Source organism: Miniopterus schreibersii, assembly GCF_964146895.1.
Source record: "Miniopterus schreibersii genome assembly, chromosome: 1".
In the NCBI taxonomy this organism is placed as follows: domain Eukaryota; kingdom Metazoa; phylum Chordata; class Mammalia; order Chiroptera; family Miniopteridae; genus Miniopterus; species Miniopterus schreibersii.
Genome location: NC_138101.1, coordinates 183,954,499 through 183,967,542, shown reverse-complemented (window position 1 = coordinate 183,967,542; position 13,044 = coordinate 183,954,499). Strand labels below are relative to the sequence as shown.

At 50.5% G+C, this 13,044-nt stretch overlaps 1 protein-coding gene across 1 annotated transcript in view; it reads right to left on the bottom strand.

The window, feature by feature from the left end:
• The window catches only part of TMEM63C (transmembrane protein 63C), a 67,406-nt gene that overhangs the window by 3,790 nt on the left and 50,572 nt on the right, over positions 1-13,044 (bottom strand). The window contains exons 15-24 of the mRNA XM_081137457.1: positions 12,086-12,208; positions 11,503-11,656; positions 10,206-10,312; positions 8,622-8,708; positions 8,009-8,074; positions 6,012-6,174; positions 5,671-5,776; positions 5,191-5,358; positions 3,000-3,109; positions 1,557-1,625 (exon numbers count right to left, since the gene is read on the bottom strand). Coding sequence (XP_080993583.1) covers positions 1,557-1,625; positions 3,000-3,109; positions 5,191-5,358; positions 5,671-5,776; positions 6,012-6,174; positions 8,009-8,074; positions 8,622-8,708; positions 10,206-10,312; positions 11,503-11,656; positions 12,086-12,208 — 1,153 coding nt within the window. The remainder of the gene's footprint in view (positions 1-1,556; positions 1,626-2,999; positions 3,110-5,190; positions 5,359-5,670; positions 5,777-6,011; positions 6,175-8,008; positions 8,075-8,621; positions 8,709-10,205; positions 10,313-11,502; positions 11,657-12,085; positions 12,209-13,044) is intronic.

The following is a 13,044-nucleotide window of genomic DNA, read 5'->3' as shown; positions in this document are numbered from 1 at the left end:
AAAACCCAGAAGGTAGGACATTCTGCAGGACGACTGGCTCGGTCTCTCCAACAAGCATTAAAAAGAGGCGGTGCTAGAATTAAAGGGACATGCACAGGTGCCGGGTTAATGGGGCACAGAGAATGGATTGGACCTTGTTTTGGACAAGCTGTAAAAGGTATTTCTGGAATGCTTAGGACAATTTGAATATGGACCTACTGAGTATTTGAAAAGGTAAAAATTTATATGGAAAGATGGAGATTGTTAAAGAAAGTGCAGGTTATAAATCAGTATGCATATTATTTCATTTTAGCAAAACTTTTATATATGGAAGAATAAAACTTAGGTCATCTCTGGGTGGTGAAAATATGGACTTTTTCTTTTCTTTTTTTTGCCTGTTTTCCCCCATAACACCTACAACATTCATATATCACTGTTGTAATAATGAAAGATTTAAAAAATCAATTCCAGTAATTTTTATTTTAAGCTCAGGCTTTAGAGTCAGACCTGGTTCAAACTTTGTTCTGCCACTTCCCTGCTTAGTAGCATCCTGGGGTCTAAATTAATTGATCTTTTTGAGACTCAGTTTCCCCATCTGTACAATGGGGATAAAAACCCTTACTGTGTGGGTTTATCATAAAGATCGAGAGTGAGAATGGCGGAGTTCTGTGCACTGGGGTGCGCGTGTCCAGCACTGGTGTGTCTGCACTTTCACCTGCTCTGTCACGACTAAAGAGCCTGTTCTCCACCGAGCCTTGGGGCCCACTCTGCATTTCCACCAGGCTGTCTTCCTTTCCCCAAATGTTCCCAATTGTCTCTTCCAGGCATTTGCACAGGCTGATCCTCTTCCTTGAATGCTCTTCCCCCACACACTATTCCACTTGGCAACCTCGACTCCCATTCCTGGAGTTGGATTACATGTTCCCTCCTCCAGGAAGCCTTCCCTGAGTGCCCTCTTCAGTGTTCCTCCAAGGCACCTGGGCTTTGGCATTGGTGGCCTTGTATCTATACTTGTGGCTGGGATGTGGGCGAGTGCTCATGCCTCTGTACACCGAGCCACTGTGTGGAAGCCAATGCCCAGCCTGCTGGACCCCTGCACTCTGAGTCTAGCCTCATCTCTTCGCATGTGGATGGGCTCACTCATATGGTGCGCCCCGGCCCGACCATTCCATCCAGACCTCCAGTAGCTCCTTGTAGCTCTGTCTGCGCACCTGTGCCCTTGGAGGCAGCCTTCGGTCCTAAGGCCAAGCCCCAGCATGTCCCTGCGTCTACACGACTGTGCTCGCTGTGGCTGGGGTCTCCCTGACCTTTCTCTTCCTCTCTGAGCTCCTTCTAGAGAATGTCAGGTTAAAGTTGGATCTTCTATCTTCCCTGTTCTTCAGCCAGGGCCACGGCAGGCATTGGACCTGGGCCAAGTCCTGCTGCGTCAGAGGAGGGAGCCCAGGGAGGGGGGCCCTTCTCCTCCCCAATACTCAGGGCAGGCACTAAATGCTGGTGCCCCCACAATGCCACTGGAGTAGCCCCCCCTCTAGGCACCCCCCTCTGACCTGTCCCACAGAGTGAAGGCACTGACTCACAAGGGAGGTGGGCGTGGAGGAGGTGCTGCTTGGCTCCATGTCAAACACGGTCTCCATCTCCTCCTCAGGCTGCAGCAGTGGGGAGAAACGTGCAGGGTCACAGAATGGGGGTATCTGCCCTTTGCCCACTCCCTCCCCACATTCAGGGGAGCCTAGACCCTGCACCTGGGCCTGTTGCTCCCTTTGAACTCAACTGATCTTCTGTTTTTCCAGGCCTGCAGCCCAGCTGGCAGAGCTGAGGCCAGGGGGACAGAGAGGTGACTGGGATGCTAGGGCGACCCTTCCGGAATGTTCCATTCTCAAGGACCATAGTGGGAGGAAGTAAGCAGATTTGGGCTTCAGAGATGATCCTGCTTTGAGTCTAGGAAATGCCTTGATTTCAACTCTCTCTTCTTTCCCCCTGGGATTTCCCCTCTCCATCTGGAACGAGTCCTAAACCACTCTGGTCTAGGTCCCCTGCCACCTTTCTTCTCCAGAGTGGGCACTTGGACAACATAATCATGTGGCCTTGTTGTATTGGGAAGACAGAGCCAGAGGTGTCATTCACTCTGCTCCTTCACTAGCATGGCATTCGGGCCAGGCAGGGAGGGCAGTGAGGGCCTGTGCCCACGGTCCCAGAGATGGCAGATCCACTAGAAGCGAGAGGTTCCTCTTCCAAGAGGCTCCCTCCTCAGACTCTGCTGGTGCCAGCACTTCAGATTAGCTTACTTTCTTTTCCTTACATAAATTCATTTAAAAAGGAAATGCTTCACTAGTATAAACAGAAAACTTGTGTCAGTTGCTATAAGCAGAAAAACAAATAAATAGGAACCAATAGAAAAATAAATGTGTAACCATGAAAAATAATGTTTGAGTCCCCTGGAAATCATTCCAGTATGCGTACACAGACACCTCACTTTGGGACATGCTGGTCAAGAGCGCATAGTGTTGCTGGCATGGCTCTCGGTGGGCATGGATTGGCTCCCTTCTCTAGGCTGGGCCCCATTGGCAAAGGTGTCGTGGGGCCCAGAGAACCAGGCTCCCTCCAGACAGCCTCAAGGTCAATATGCTGGAACTCCTAAAAGTGATGACTATCCCCCCTTCCCCAGGCCACTGTCAACTCCCCCATCCCTTAAAATGGTGGTCAGCTCAGTGGCTGAACAGGCTCACATTGTAGGAGGGGTGGGCCAGAAGCCTGCTGTTGGGAGAAGGTGTCAGAGGAGAGGACAGCTGTCTGCTAAATATCCCTCCCCATGGAGGGGAGCAGTGTCTGGGCCAGTGCAAGGGGACCCCTCCCCCACCCCCGCACACACACATTGAGTTTGTACGGCCCCTAATCAGGGAGAAAGGCAAGAATCTTTCATCTATGTGGCACTGTGGGTGCCCAGGTCAGAAGGCTATCCTAGAACTCTGTCCCTGGGGGCTTGGGAGAACCAGTGGAGGAAAAGCAGCCTGGCAACTCACCTCGTAGTCACGTGCCCTCCGAAGCCTCCCTATAAAAGTGCCCAGGAAGGCAATTATCATGGAGAAGATCAGAGCGGTGAGGGAGAAGATGGTGATGCTGTGGAGTGAACCTGCCAAGACAAAAAGGGGCTTGAGGACCAGAGCTGTGGGCAGCAGTCTGCCAGCTGGGATGTTACCCGGACTGACAGGTGCCTAGGGCCCACCTCAGCACCTCTGGAGCAGAGAGGCCCTTGCCCAATTCTCTTCCTAACAACTGGGATCAATGGGCCTGATACAATGACATCTTCCTTTGTTGCTATTTGACCAGTTTAGAGTTTGGCATCTTGTGGATTCCATGAAAAAAAAAAATTAATTGACTTAAGTATCCACTTAAGGGCCCATTAAACATGTTCTTCTCCACCCATCAGCTACCTGCCACATCACAGTCCCTGGGAAGTATCTCTGAGTTATTCATTTGTGCCACTGCCCCCAAATACAATCTCTGACCCACACCTTTCCTTGTGAGCCCTATCCAAGTACACATGCACAGTGATCTGTGCTAATGGCACTGAGAAGCAATCCAGAATGCAAAAGTCATTTATGTTGCTCTGGCAGTGTGGCTCAGTTGGTTGGAGCATCACCCCATGCACCAAAAGGCTGTGGGTTCGATCCCAGGTGGGGTGTATGCGGGAGGCAACCGATTGATGTTCCTCTCTCTCAAATCAATTTTAAAAAAGAGAATTCTTTATTAAAAAAATAAATAAATAAAAGTCATTTATGTTTTGATTGGGGTTATTTGGTAACTATTTTAGGGTAGCCGTTTTCTAACTAGGCAAATATTAAAAATTAGTCTTTACATCATTACTGCATAACAATGTTTATAATCATGTTTTTTATTATAGCAAAAAATGATAAATAGCACTGATATCCAACAAGGGAGAACTGACTAAAAGAGAGTTTAGCACAGTCAGCATAAGGCATGTGCTCAAACAGTGTTTTAATAACACAGGACATTGCTTAGAACATAATGTTCAGTGAAGAAAGTCAGGATACAGGACTGAATGTTATAAAGTGAATTTCACAATTTGGAAAAGCAGCAATAAATCAATGAACTCCCTCCTGCTTTGCCCCGTCCTTCCACCCCCCGAAAAACACGTGTGCGGAATGAGGTCTGGGAGCAGCCAACCACAGGCTTCAGAGGATTCCAATTTTGATGATAAACATGTAGTCCTTCATACTTAGAAAAAAGCGCTATAAAACTGAAATCTGTGAGGTGGCAGGAGAAGGCTGGGGCCTATGAAATTGGAGGTGACAACAGATAATGCTCAGGGTGACTGAGAGCTGAGTGTTTACAGATGCCATGGTGACAGGGGAGGAAGAACACATGGACTCTCCCTTTTCCATGCTACTGAGAAGGTTAAGGTCAAGCATCTCTGAGGGAAGGCTAGTGTCGGGGGAGGCAGAAAACAGTATGGGCCGTGAGGAGGAAGGCGGATGGGATCAGTGTGAGCTTCTTGCCTCAGGGGATTTTCAGTATCTGGCCCGTGGGAACAGGGACAGCAGCATTGTGGAGCCAAGAGTAGGGAAAAAGCTGGCTGCTGGGGCAGACTCAGAATCCTCCTCTGGGTTTTTGGCAACTCACAAGACCAGGCATTTTGTAGGATCCCAGAGGGAATGTCATGGGAATGGAGCCTGAGAGCTAATATCTTATTTCCTGCCAGCCCTGAGTTAGAATGAAGGAACATCATGTTTCTTGCCCTGAGGCTGGTCAACCAAAATGTATATGATTTTTTTAAATTGATTTCAGAGAGAGGAAGGAAGAGGGAGAGAGAGAGAGAAACATCAGTGATGAGAGTCATTGATCGGCTGCCTCCTACACGCCCCCTGCTGGGGATCGAGCCCACAACCCAGGCATGTGCCCTGACGGGGAATCCAACTGTGACCTCCTGGTTCATGGGTCAACCACTGAGCCATGATGGCTGGGGCCAAAATCTATAGGATTTGGATGGCGCTGGCCTAAGCCCTCCCTTCTCTTCAAAGGGCTCTAAAAGGAGCTCCCGAGGCCTAGAGAAGCCACTGGGCTCAGTCGCGCTCAATGAGCAGAGCCGTGTCCTCTTGGCCTTTCCTGCTCTAGCAGAGCTGGGGGGGAGGAGGGGGTTGTGGAGCAGCAGGGGAGGCAGTGGTAAAACGGCCCGGCAGGCCTGGTACCTACCTAATCGTAGGATGGAGAAGAAGAACATCCAGAACAGACCCAGCAGCGGCGTGAAGATGGCCTGATTTACGGCGGCCATGTGGATCTGCTCGTTGAGTTTGGTGGGCGCGTAGGAGTAGAACATGTTGTAGCGGTCTGTGATGTGCTTCATGCACAGGTACAGCAGCCCTGGGGCGGGAAGATGAAGCCACACTCAGTGGCTGCTCCAGTCGGGGCCTGTGCTATCCCCAAACCCCCACACAACTGAGAAGTCAGATTCAGCGTCTGTCAGAGCAGCAAGGGCCTAGGACAGGCGGTGGCAACCCCGTGGTGCCAACCTCTGGGACTAGCATCTTCCCTCGAGCCCCAGAGCCTCCCACCCTGCCCACAGGCCGTCCCAGGTTTCCTCCTGCTCCAGGACGTGGCCTGATGCTGTGGGGCTCAACTGCTCCTTCCAGTCTGAAGGTGCGCAGCGCCAGGGGTGCCTCTGGGATGACTCACCGAAGGGGACAATGACAGGGCAGGTGATGCTGTACGCCATCACCACACTGAAGACGTTCATCATCCATGCGTACTCACGCCCATACTGGAACTCTATGGCCTGGTCCTAGGGCAGAAAACAGGAGTCACCTGAAGGTGGCCTGGTTCCTTTGGCTTGGCTGCTCCTGTGGCTCCTTATCTGTCTTCTGGGAGCTGGTTGGCAGCCGGCCTTTCAACCTTAGAGTCCAAGAAGCAAGCCCCCCCCATGCCTCTCACACTTGGGGCTTCCAGTAGGCCTCCTTCCTGACACCCTCCCAAGGGACACTCTGAGGGCTGTGCTTAGGGAAGAGCCTGGCCCTCACCCTTCTGATGTGGACTCTCTCTGGCTCCGACTTGGAGAAGAAGAGGCGGGTGCTGTACAAGCAGAGTGACCCCAGGCGTAAGAGCTCCATGCCCGTGCCAAGCAAAGATGCTGTGATCACGTAGTTGATGAAGAAAGCACCGTTGTCTGGCAGGAACACACACCTGGGCATGGCGAGAGTGGGAGACAGCAGTGGAAGCCAGGGGAGAGGGAAAGGGCAGAGGTGTTGAGAGAGGGGAGGAGAGAGCGAAGAAAAGAGCCAAGGGAGTGGGGATTACATGTTTGAATATTGGGATTCTCAATGTTTATAGCCCTAAAAATAAAAAAATATATATCAAAATTGGCTGGATGTCCAACATCACCTGTCTATTGTCTTATCAAGAGGGGGAGAGTAAGTTTTATATATATATGTGCTCCAAGCCCAATTTAACAAGGGCCCTTTAGAGCAGGGATAGGGATGGTCTACATAAAGTGTGGATATGTTATGAGATACATGTGCTGGCTTTATCTAAAGCAGGCTGTTTGACCTGGACCCACAAACCCTAGGGAGTCCATGAGTAGAATTTGGTGGGGATCTGTGACCTTGAATGGGGAAAAATTACATCTTTATTTCCACTAACCGCCAACTACAATGTAGCATTTCCTTCCATTAAGAACGTGAGCCAACAACTGCAGCAATGTCAGCCCTGGTTGTGGGTCTGTCACCCACTGAAATCAGATATTTTCATATCACACCGCCCGCAGTCATTGCTGACATCTTACAGTATCATTTGTGCTCATCACGACTTCAAAATGACGCTAGTTACCCCACGTGCCACTATGCTATGCATGACTGAAAAGTTCCTCTCTGCAGACCCGCATCTGATGTAGTTGGCCAACTTCAACTAGGAGTCAAGCAGCCACCTAATGGCCAAGCTGCCTGTTCTCACAGAGGTGGCCCAGGCAGCTCTTGCTTTCCAGGGTCCTCATCTACACAATTCTCTCAACTTTTTTGAAAAGAGAAATCTGGGAGCCCTGGGCATATTTCAGAGCTCCTCCCAAAGCTGTACTTTCTTGATGGCATCAGAGTTGTCATGGACTCCCAATGCTTTTCTTTCTGATCTGTAAACTGTATTCAAGATATTAAATAGCCAAAGATGAACTCATTCATCTCGGACAAAAACACACAACATATTGCAATTATAGTTTGCAGAAAGTGCAGAAACCTTGGAGAATTCTGGTGCTTGCTCTACAGAGGAAGCTATGGAAGCTTGCGTGTCATTTGCAACATTACATCTTTGAAACTTGGGATTTTCAACGTTTATAGCCTTAAAAATAAAATAATTGAAATTGGTTGGATGTCCAACACAACCTGCCTGTTGTGTTGTCAAAGATCTCCCCCAACCCCATTTAATATTCTTCTTCCGGCTAAGTAACATCAGCTTTCACACTGATGCCTTTAAAACAATAAACTAACTTTAGCTTAACTATACCTCACATGCATTGTCCTGTTTTTAAATGTGTTGCAAAAACCATGTTACCAGTTTGATTTTTAAAAATATTTGATAACTATATTTCAGTGTAATTGGTATTCTGTGTAATCCGGGTATTTTTTGTATTTAAAGACATCTACTCAGAGTACATGTAAAACTGGCAACATCTGCATAAGCTCTGTGAATTGTTTCAATGTCAGTTTCCTGGTTATGATATTGTACTAGAGTTATGCAAGACATTCCCATTGGGAGACACTGGAGGAAGGGTACACAGGACACTTTGGGGGGGCAATTTCCTGTGAATCTACAGTTACTTCAAAAACTCCAGAGAAGGGGTCCCTGGGCTTTACCAGATTTCCACAGGAGTCCATGGCACAGGAAAGGTTAAGAAGCTGCCTAATGAGTGTTGTTTGCATTCATTTCTACTGTGTGAGCAAGTAAAGGATGCACATATCCACCTGGTGTGAACCCATGGAGCCCCAGTGCACGCTGGGAGTGCACCTGGACCATGCACTTGAGTACTCACTGGAATCTGATGGATCCCTCCTTCAGATAGTAGATGTCAAAGAGCCAGCGGAAAAAGACATCCAAACTAGAAGCAAGAACAAGGCAGGCCCTTTGGTTAATGAATTTATGAACTAAGGCCCAGGGTTCAATTCTTCTTGGACTGGCTTCCCTTGCCCACGCCCCAAAGACTCTTACACCCTAACATTCTAACTGGCCAGTCCACACTGCCTCTCTTCCTTCTTAACGTTGGGCCATCCTGCACCTGACCCTTGGGCCTTTCAGCTCAAGGCCACCTTGTTTAGCAAAATTTCACCAGCCATTTCTCCCACAGTGCTCTCTCCTTCTGAACTTCTACTGCATGCTGGCTGCGTTTCCCCCAGCTTGGGCTTGCAGTTAGCTGGCAGGCATGACTTGTCACCCCAGCTCCATGATAAGCTCTTTGAGGGCAGAATTCATGGCACCTTAGAGTTAGCATGATACCTGGGACATGCTAGGCTCATGACAGGCACTGGACTGTCATTTGAGGGATGTATTTGCAGCAACCACAGATAGACCTACAGTATCCGAAAGAGGAGGTTCCAACTTCAGGGTGAGCCTGGCTGAGAGGGGAGAAATAATTAGAGGTGAGGTACCTGGTCAGCCCCATAGAGGGCAGAATGACCACCATGAACACCAGGAAGATGTAGCACTTATACACTATGATCAGGTTCTGACTTGATCTGGAAGGAAACAAGGAGATTCATCAGGGAGTGAGGCGTGATACGAACCAAAAGCTTAACACTACGGAGTGAAGAGAGAGAGAGGCTGCTACCTGGCCTAGAAACGTGATTTAATAGTGCATCCCAGCACCATCTTTGTGGGGCACTGTGAGGTGTGCTATGACTGGGAGCAGCAGGAAAGAACAGCATGATCAGCTAGTGATGTCTGTCCTGGCACAGGAGGGGAGGCACATGTGCCACCATATACTTTACACTGTTAAAGGGACATTACCAATGATACTCAGAGTCCCTTTAGAGCTTCAGTAATCAGCATAAGCGCTGTTCCTGGCCATAGGAGTGACCAGTAAGGATTTGTTAGGACAAACCTCCTGGCTTGTTGCTTGGTAGGATGGTAGGAACTTTAGGTGCAGCAAATATCTTTTGAGACCCACATAGCCTTCAGGCCAAAGCAGGTTCTCCTGCCTCAGGATATAATAAATACATTCTATCCAATTAGCCACCGTAGAACCATTAGGGCTAACAAATGGGAAACAGTTCCTGATTGTTTAAAATGTGGGCACTGCTCTAACAGGTTTGGCTCAGTAGATAGAGCACTGGCCTATGGACTGAAGGGTTGCGGGTTTGATTTCGGCCAAGGGCACATACCTAGGTTGCAGGCTTGATCCCCGGCCCCAGTCTCCAGTTGGGGAGCACACGGGAGGCAAGCAATCGATGTGTCTCTCTCACATCGATGTTTCTCTCTCTCTCTCTCTCTCTCTCTCTCTCTCTCTTTTTCCCTTCTACTTTCTCTGAAAAAGCAATGGAAAAATTATCCTTGAGTGAGGATTAAAAAAAAAAAAAATTAAATGTGAGAACCATGCCCAGCCGGTGTTGCTCAGCGGTTGAGCATCAACCTATGCACCAGGAGTTTCTGGGTTCAATTCCGGTCAGGGCACATGCCCCGGTTGTGGGCTTGATCCCCAGCATGGGGCGTGCAAGAGGCAGCCGATCAAGGTTGATGTCGATATTTCTCTTTCTTTCTCTCCCTTCTCCCTTCCTCTCTCTCTAAAAAATCAATAAAAACATATTTCTAAAAAAATGTGGGCACCATATGGGCCATATGGGTCGACAATAAGTTTGAATTCAGGGTCTCCTCTGCTCTGGCCATAGCAGCCTTCCCAACATTCTCCAAACAAGTCCTGCTCTCTTGGCCTCATCCTGTGCCCTCTGCCTGTGTCTCTGCCCACAGGTCCATTCCCTCAGTGCACAGCTGGAGGCTAAGGGAGCTGCCCAACGACACCTGGTTTTGGCCTCACATCTCATATGGTGGCCCTGTCTCAGCATCCTGGACGCCAGAGGCCCAGAGACAATCCAGGCCCTACTTTTGGGATGGTTTCAGGTATCTAATTCCATTCCTTAGGCCAGATGGGAGGACAGAGCACTAGGCTGGAGGCTGGAGGGGGGGTGGCAGGGGAAGGACTGGGAAGAGCAGGTCTTGGAGAGGAGGCCCCAGCTCACCTGGTCCAGTGGGCCTCCAGGAAGGCAGAGAAGTAGACAATCAGAGGCATTATCACTGTAAAGGCCCAGAGCAGCACGGAGGGGAAGAACTGGGTCAGGATCGGGCTCTGCAGGGGGGGAGCAGAGGAGGGAGAGAAACATCAGAGCAAGAAGGCCCCGTCCCCTTCTAGGCCATCTCTGCCTTCTCCCACACACCTGGCCTCTCCAGCTCAGCCCCAGAGCAGGCCTGGTGTCCCTGAGCTGCACAGTGGGCCTGGACTTTCTCACCTGCCTTCCTGGCCAGGGGTCTGCCTGGTTTGGGAAGGGCAGAGGCTAACACTCCAAGGTCAAGTGGCATCCCCAAAGGGTATAGACCTTCTATCCTGAGGTTGCTGGAGGGGCAGAGTGGTCCAGAGCCAGCTGCTGTCACCCATGTCTCATACCTCAGGGAGATGACACTGTCTTTAACGTGATGCTGTGTGAGAGTGGCAAAGAGGGGGAGGGTGTAAATAAAGAATCCTCAGGGAGAGCTGTGGAGCTCCTGCCTGGAGCCTATTGTGACAAAGGAAGGCGAAAGTGTGTGTGTGTGTGTGTGTGTGTGTGTGTGCGCGTGCGTGTGTGCGTGTTGCTGGAATAGGGATGAGGGTGATCTGGAAAGAGGCCTTCTAGGGCTGTGATGCATGATGACAGCTTGGGGCTATAGAATCTGGAAAGGGCCAGTTTAGTTCCTCTGGATTTCCTATCAGTACAGAGCATCCTCTGACTTCAGGAATGGCTCAGCAGGCCCGGCACTCCCACCCTGAAGTGGGTGTGTCTAGAAGTGAGGGACCTAAGACAGATCTGGGGTCCTGCTTCTTCCAGACAGCTGCGTTCAACTTACCTCACTCTTCCCCACCCTCAACCCCATCTGTCAAACACGGACCCAGCTCTGGAGAACATGGGGAGAACAGAGCTGTCACACCTGCCATGCCCCCTGCTGCCACCAGTGGGCCTGGGTGGTGGATCTAAAGAAGCCCTCTGAATCCATGTTTGACTGGCCCACCCTTCTTACCAAAATCACCCCAGAACTTCTCTGCAGCTCCCCCACTCTCCCTTTGCTCCCCAGGCCCAGTTTCTAGGATGGGCAGCCACCAGCATTCATCTCCTTTAGAACAACGGAAACTCTAGGCCACCATTTACACCGCTGCCACCTCCACCACGCTGGCCGGAGGGGCCTGTGCCCTGGAGCCATGGCCCCCTGGGCCCCCCATTCCATCTTCGTCTGAGTTCTTCCTTCACCGCCCGGGGTACCCCACGCTGGCCTGAGCAGAGGAGGTACCTGCAGCTTCTCGATGGGGCGGGTGACGTTGTACATGTCGATGGTGTTGATGATGATGGCAGGAGTGGTGAGGAAGAAGAAGAAGAAGAAGAGGAAAGTGTTGATCGCGATGAAGCGGGCCCACCAATGGAAGTGGCGGATGGACAGGTGCTTCCTGGGGAGGGATGGGGCACAGAGGTGCAGTTAGGGCCCCAGGTCCCAGCCCTTAGACAGAGCCCAAGTGTTGTTTCCTGCATCCAGCTGTGGACCCAGGCTGCCCTGGTCTAACTCAGCCCCTCAGACATAGACCTGCATGCGACTGGCCCTGGATCTTTCCCTCGATCACACCATTTGTAAAAGCTCTGAATGTATCGCATAGGTGAGCCAAAAAATAAAAATAAAAATAAATAGACGAGTTCTTTCTGCAGGAAAAACCTTTCTCCCAAGAGCTGGTACCTTCCACACTTTTGGTGGGGCGGGCTTGAGGGTGCTCAGGAGAGGACAAGGGAGGCCCAGTGGGGGCCGATTCCTTTCCCTGTTCTGTTACCCATTGCCTTCTGTAGTCTCAGAGGAGCTCAAAGGAGAGGGGACAGAGGGGGCTTACCAAATAATGTCTTTGGGGTGTGGGGCAAAGGAAACCCTCCAGCGGTAGGATTTGACGATGGTGCTCACCGAGGACTGGCGGGGGGACACACCACACTGGATGTACCTGTAATCCTCCAGGATGCTACAGAGACGGGGGAAGGAGAGAGAAGTCTGGAGTGAGGATGATGGGCTTGGGGGGTGTCTCATGTCAGGGTTCCACAGGTGGGGGCTCACACACTTCCGGGGGCCTCGTGAAGCCTTGGATATGTCTCCCAGGACCTTAGAGGTGGGCAGTTCCTGAGGTCTAGTTGCTGGAGGAAAGGGATGTTAGAGGGGGGACCGCCCAGGAAGGGAGGGGACCACATGGTTCTCAGTTAATGCCTTGGCCCCTTAACAGCAGTGACAACACAAAGACACGCTCTTTCTCAGAGCTTGACAGGGGAGGCACTCATTTCACTCTCATCCAAATCAGTATCTACCAATCGTGGAGTTCTGTCTGTGTGCCCAACGCTGTGCCGGTCGGTGACCAACATAATCCCAACGGCACAGACTGCTAAAGTGAGGTGCCTGAAGATACACCAGGACCCCCATCTTCGGTCTTCCCATTCACACTTCTGCTGTAATTAACCTCACATCCTCTCTACTGAGTGACGCTGTCTCAGAAAATAAGCAGTTTTGTGTTGTGTAGGTGTAGCATTTCATAGAACACGCAAGCTAATTAGAGGCTTCTTAAGCCTCTGGGAGGTGGACAGGGAAGATATAAGCAACCAAATTTGACAGAGAAGAAATCTGAGAGTGTAAGTGATCTGCAAAATTGCACACAGTTATTTGTGACTAAATTCCAGGCGATCCCACTGTTCCTTTGTTGGGCTGGGTAGGCGAGGACAGTGTTGTGCATGACCAGGTCCCTCAGGGGGAGGTGGGACCCCACGGTCCTCAAGAGACTGATTCTGGGGCTCTCGTCTATTTGATCCAGTC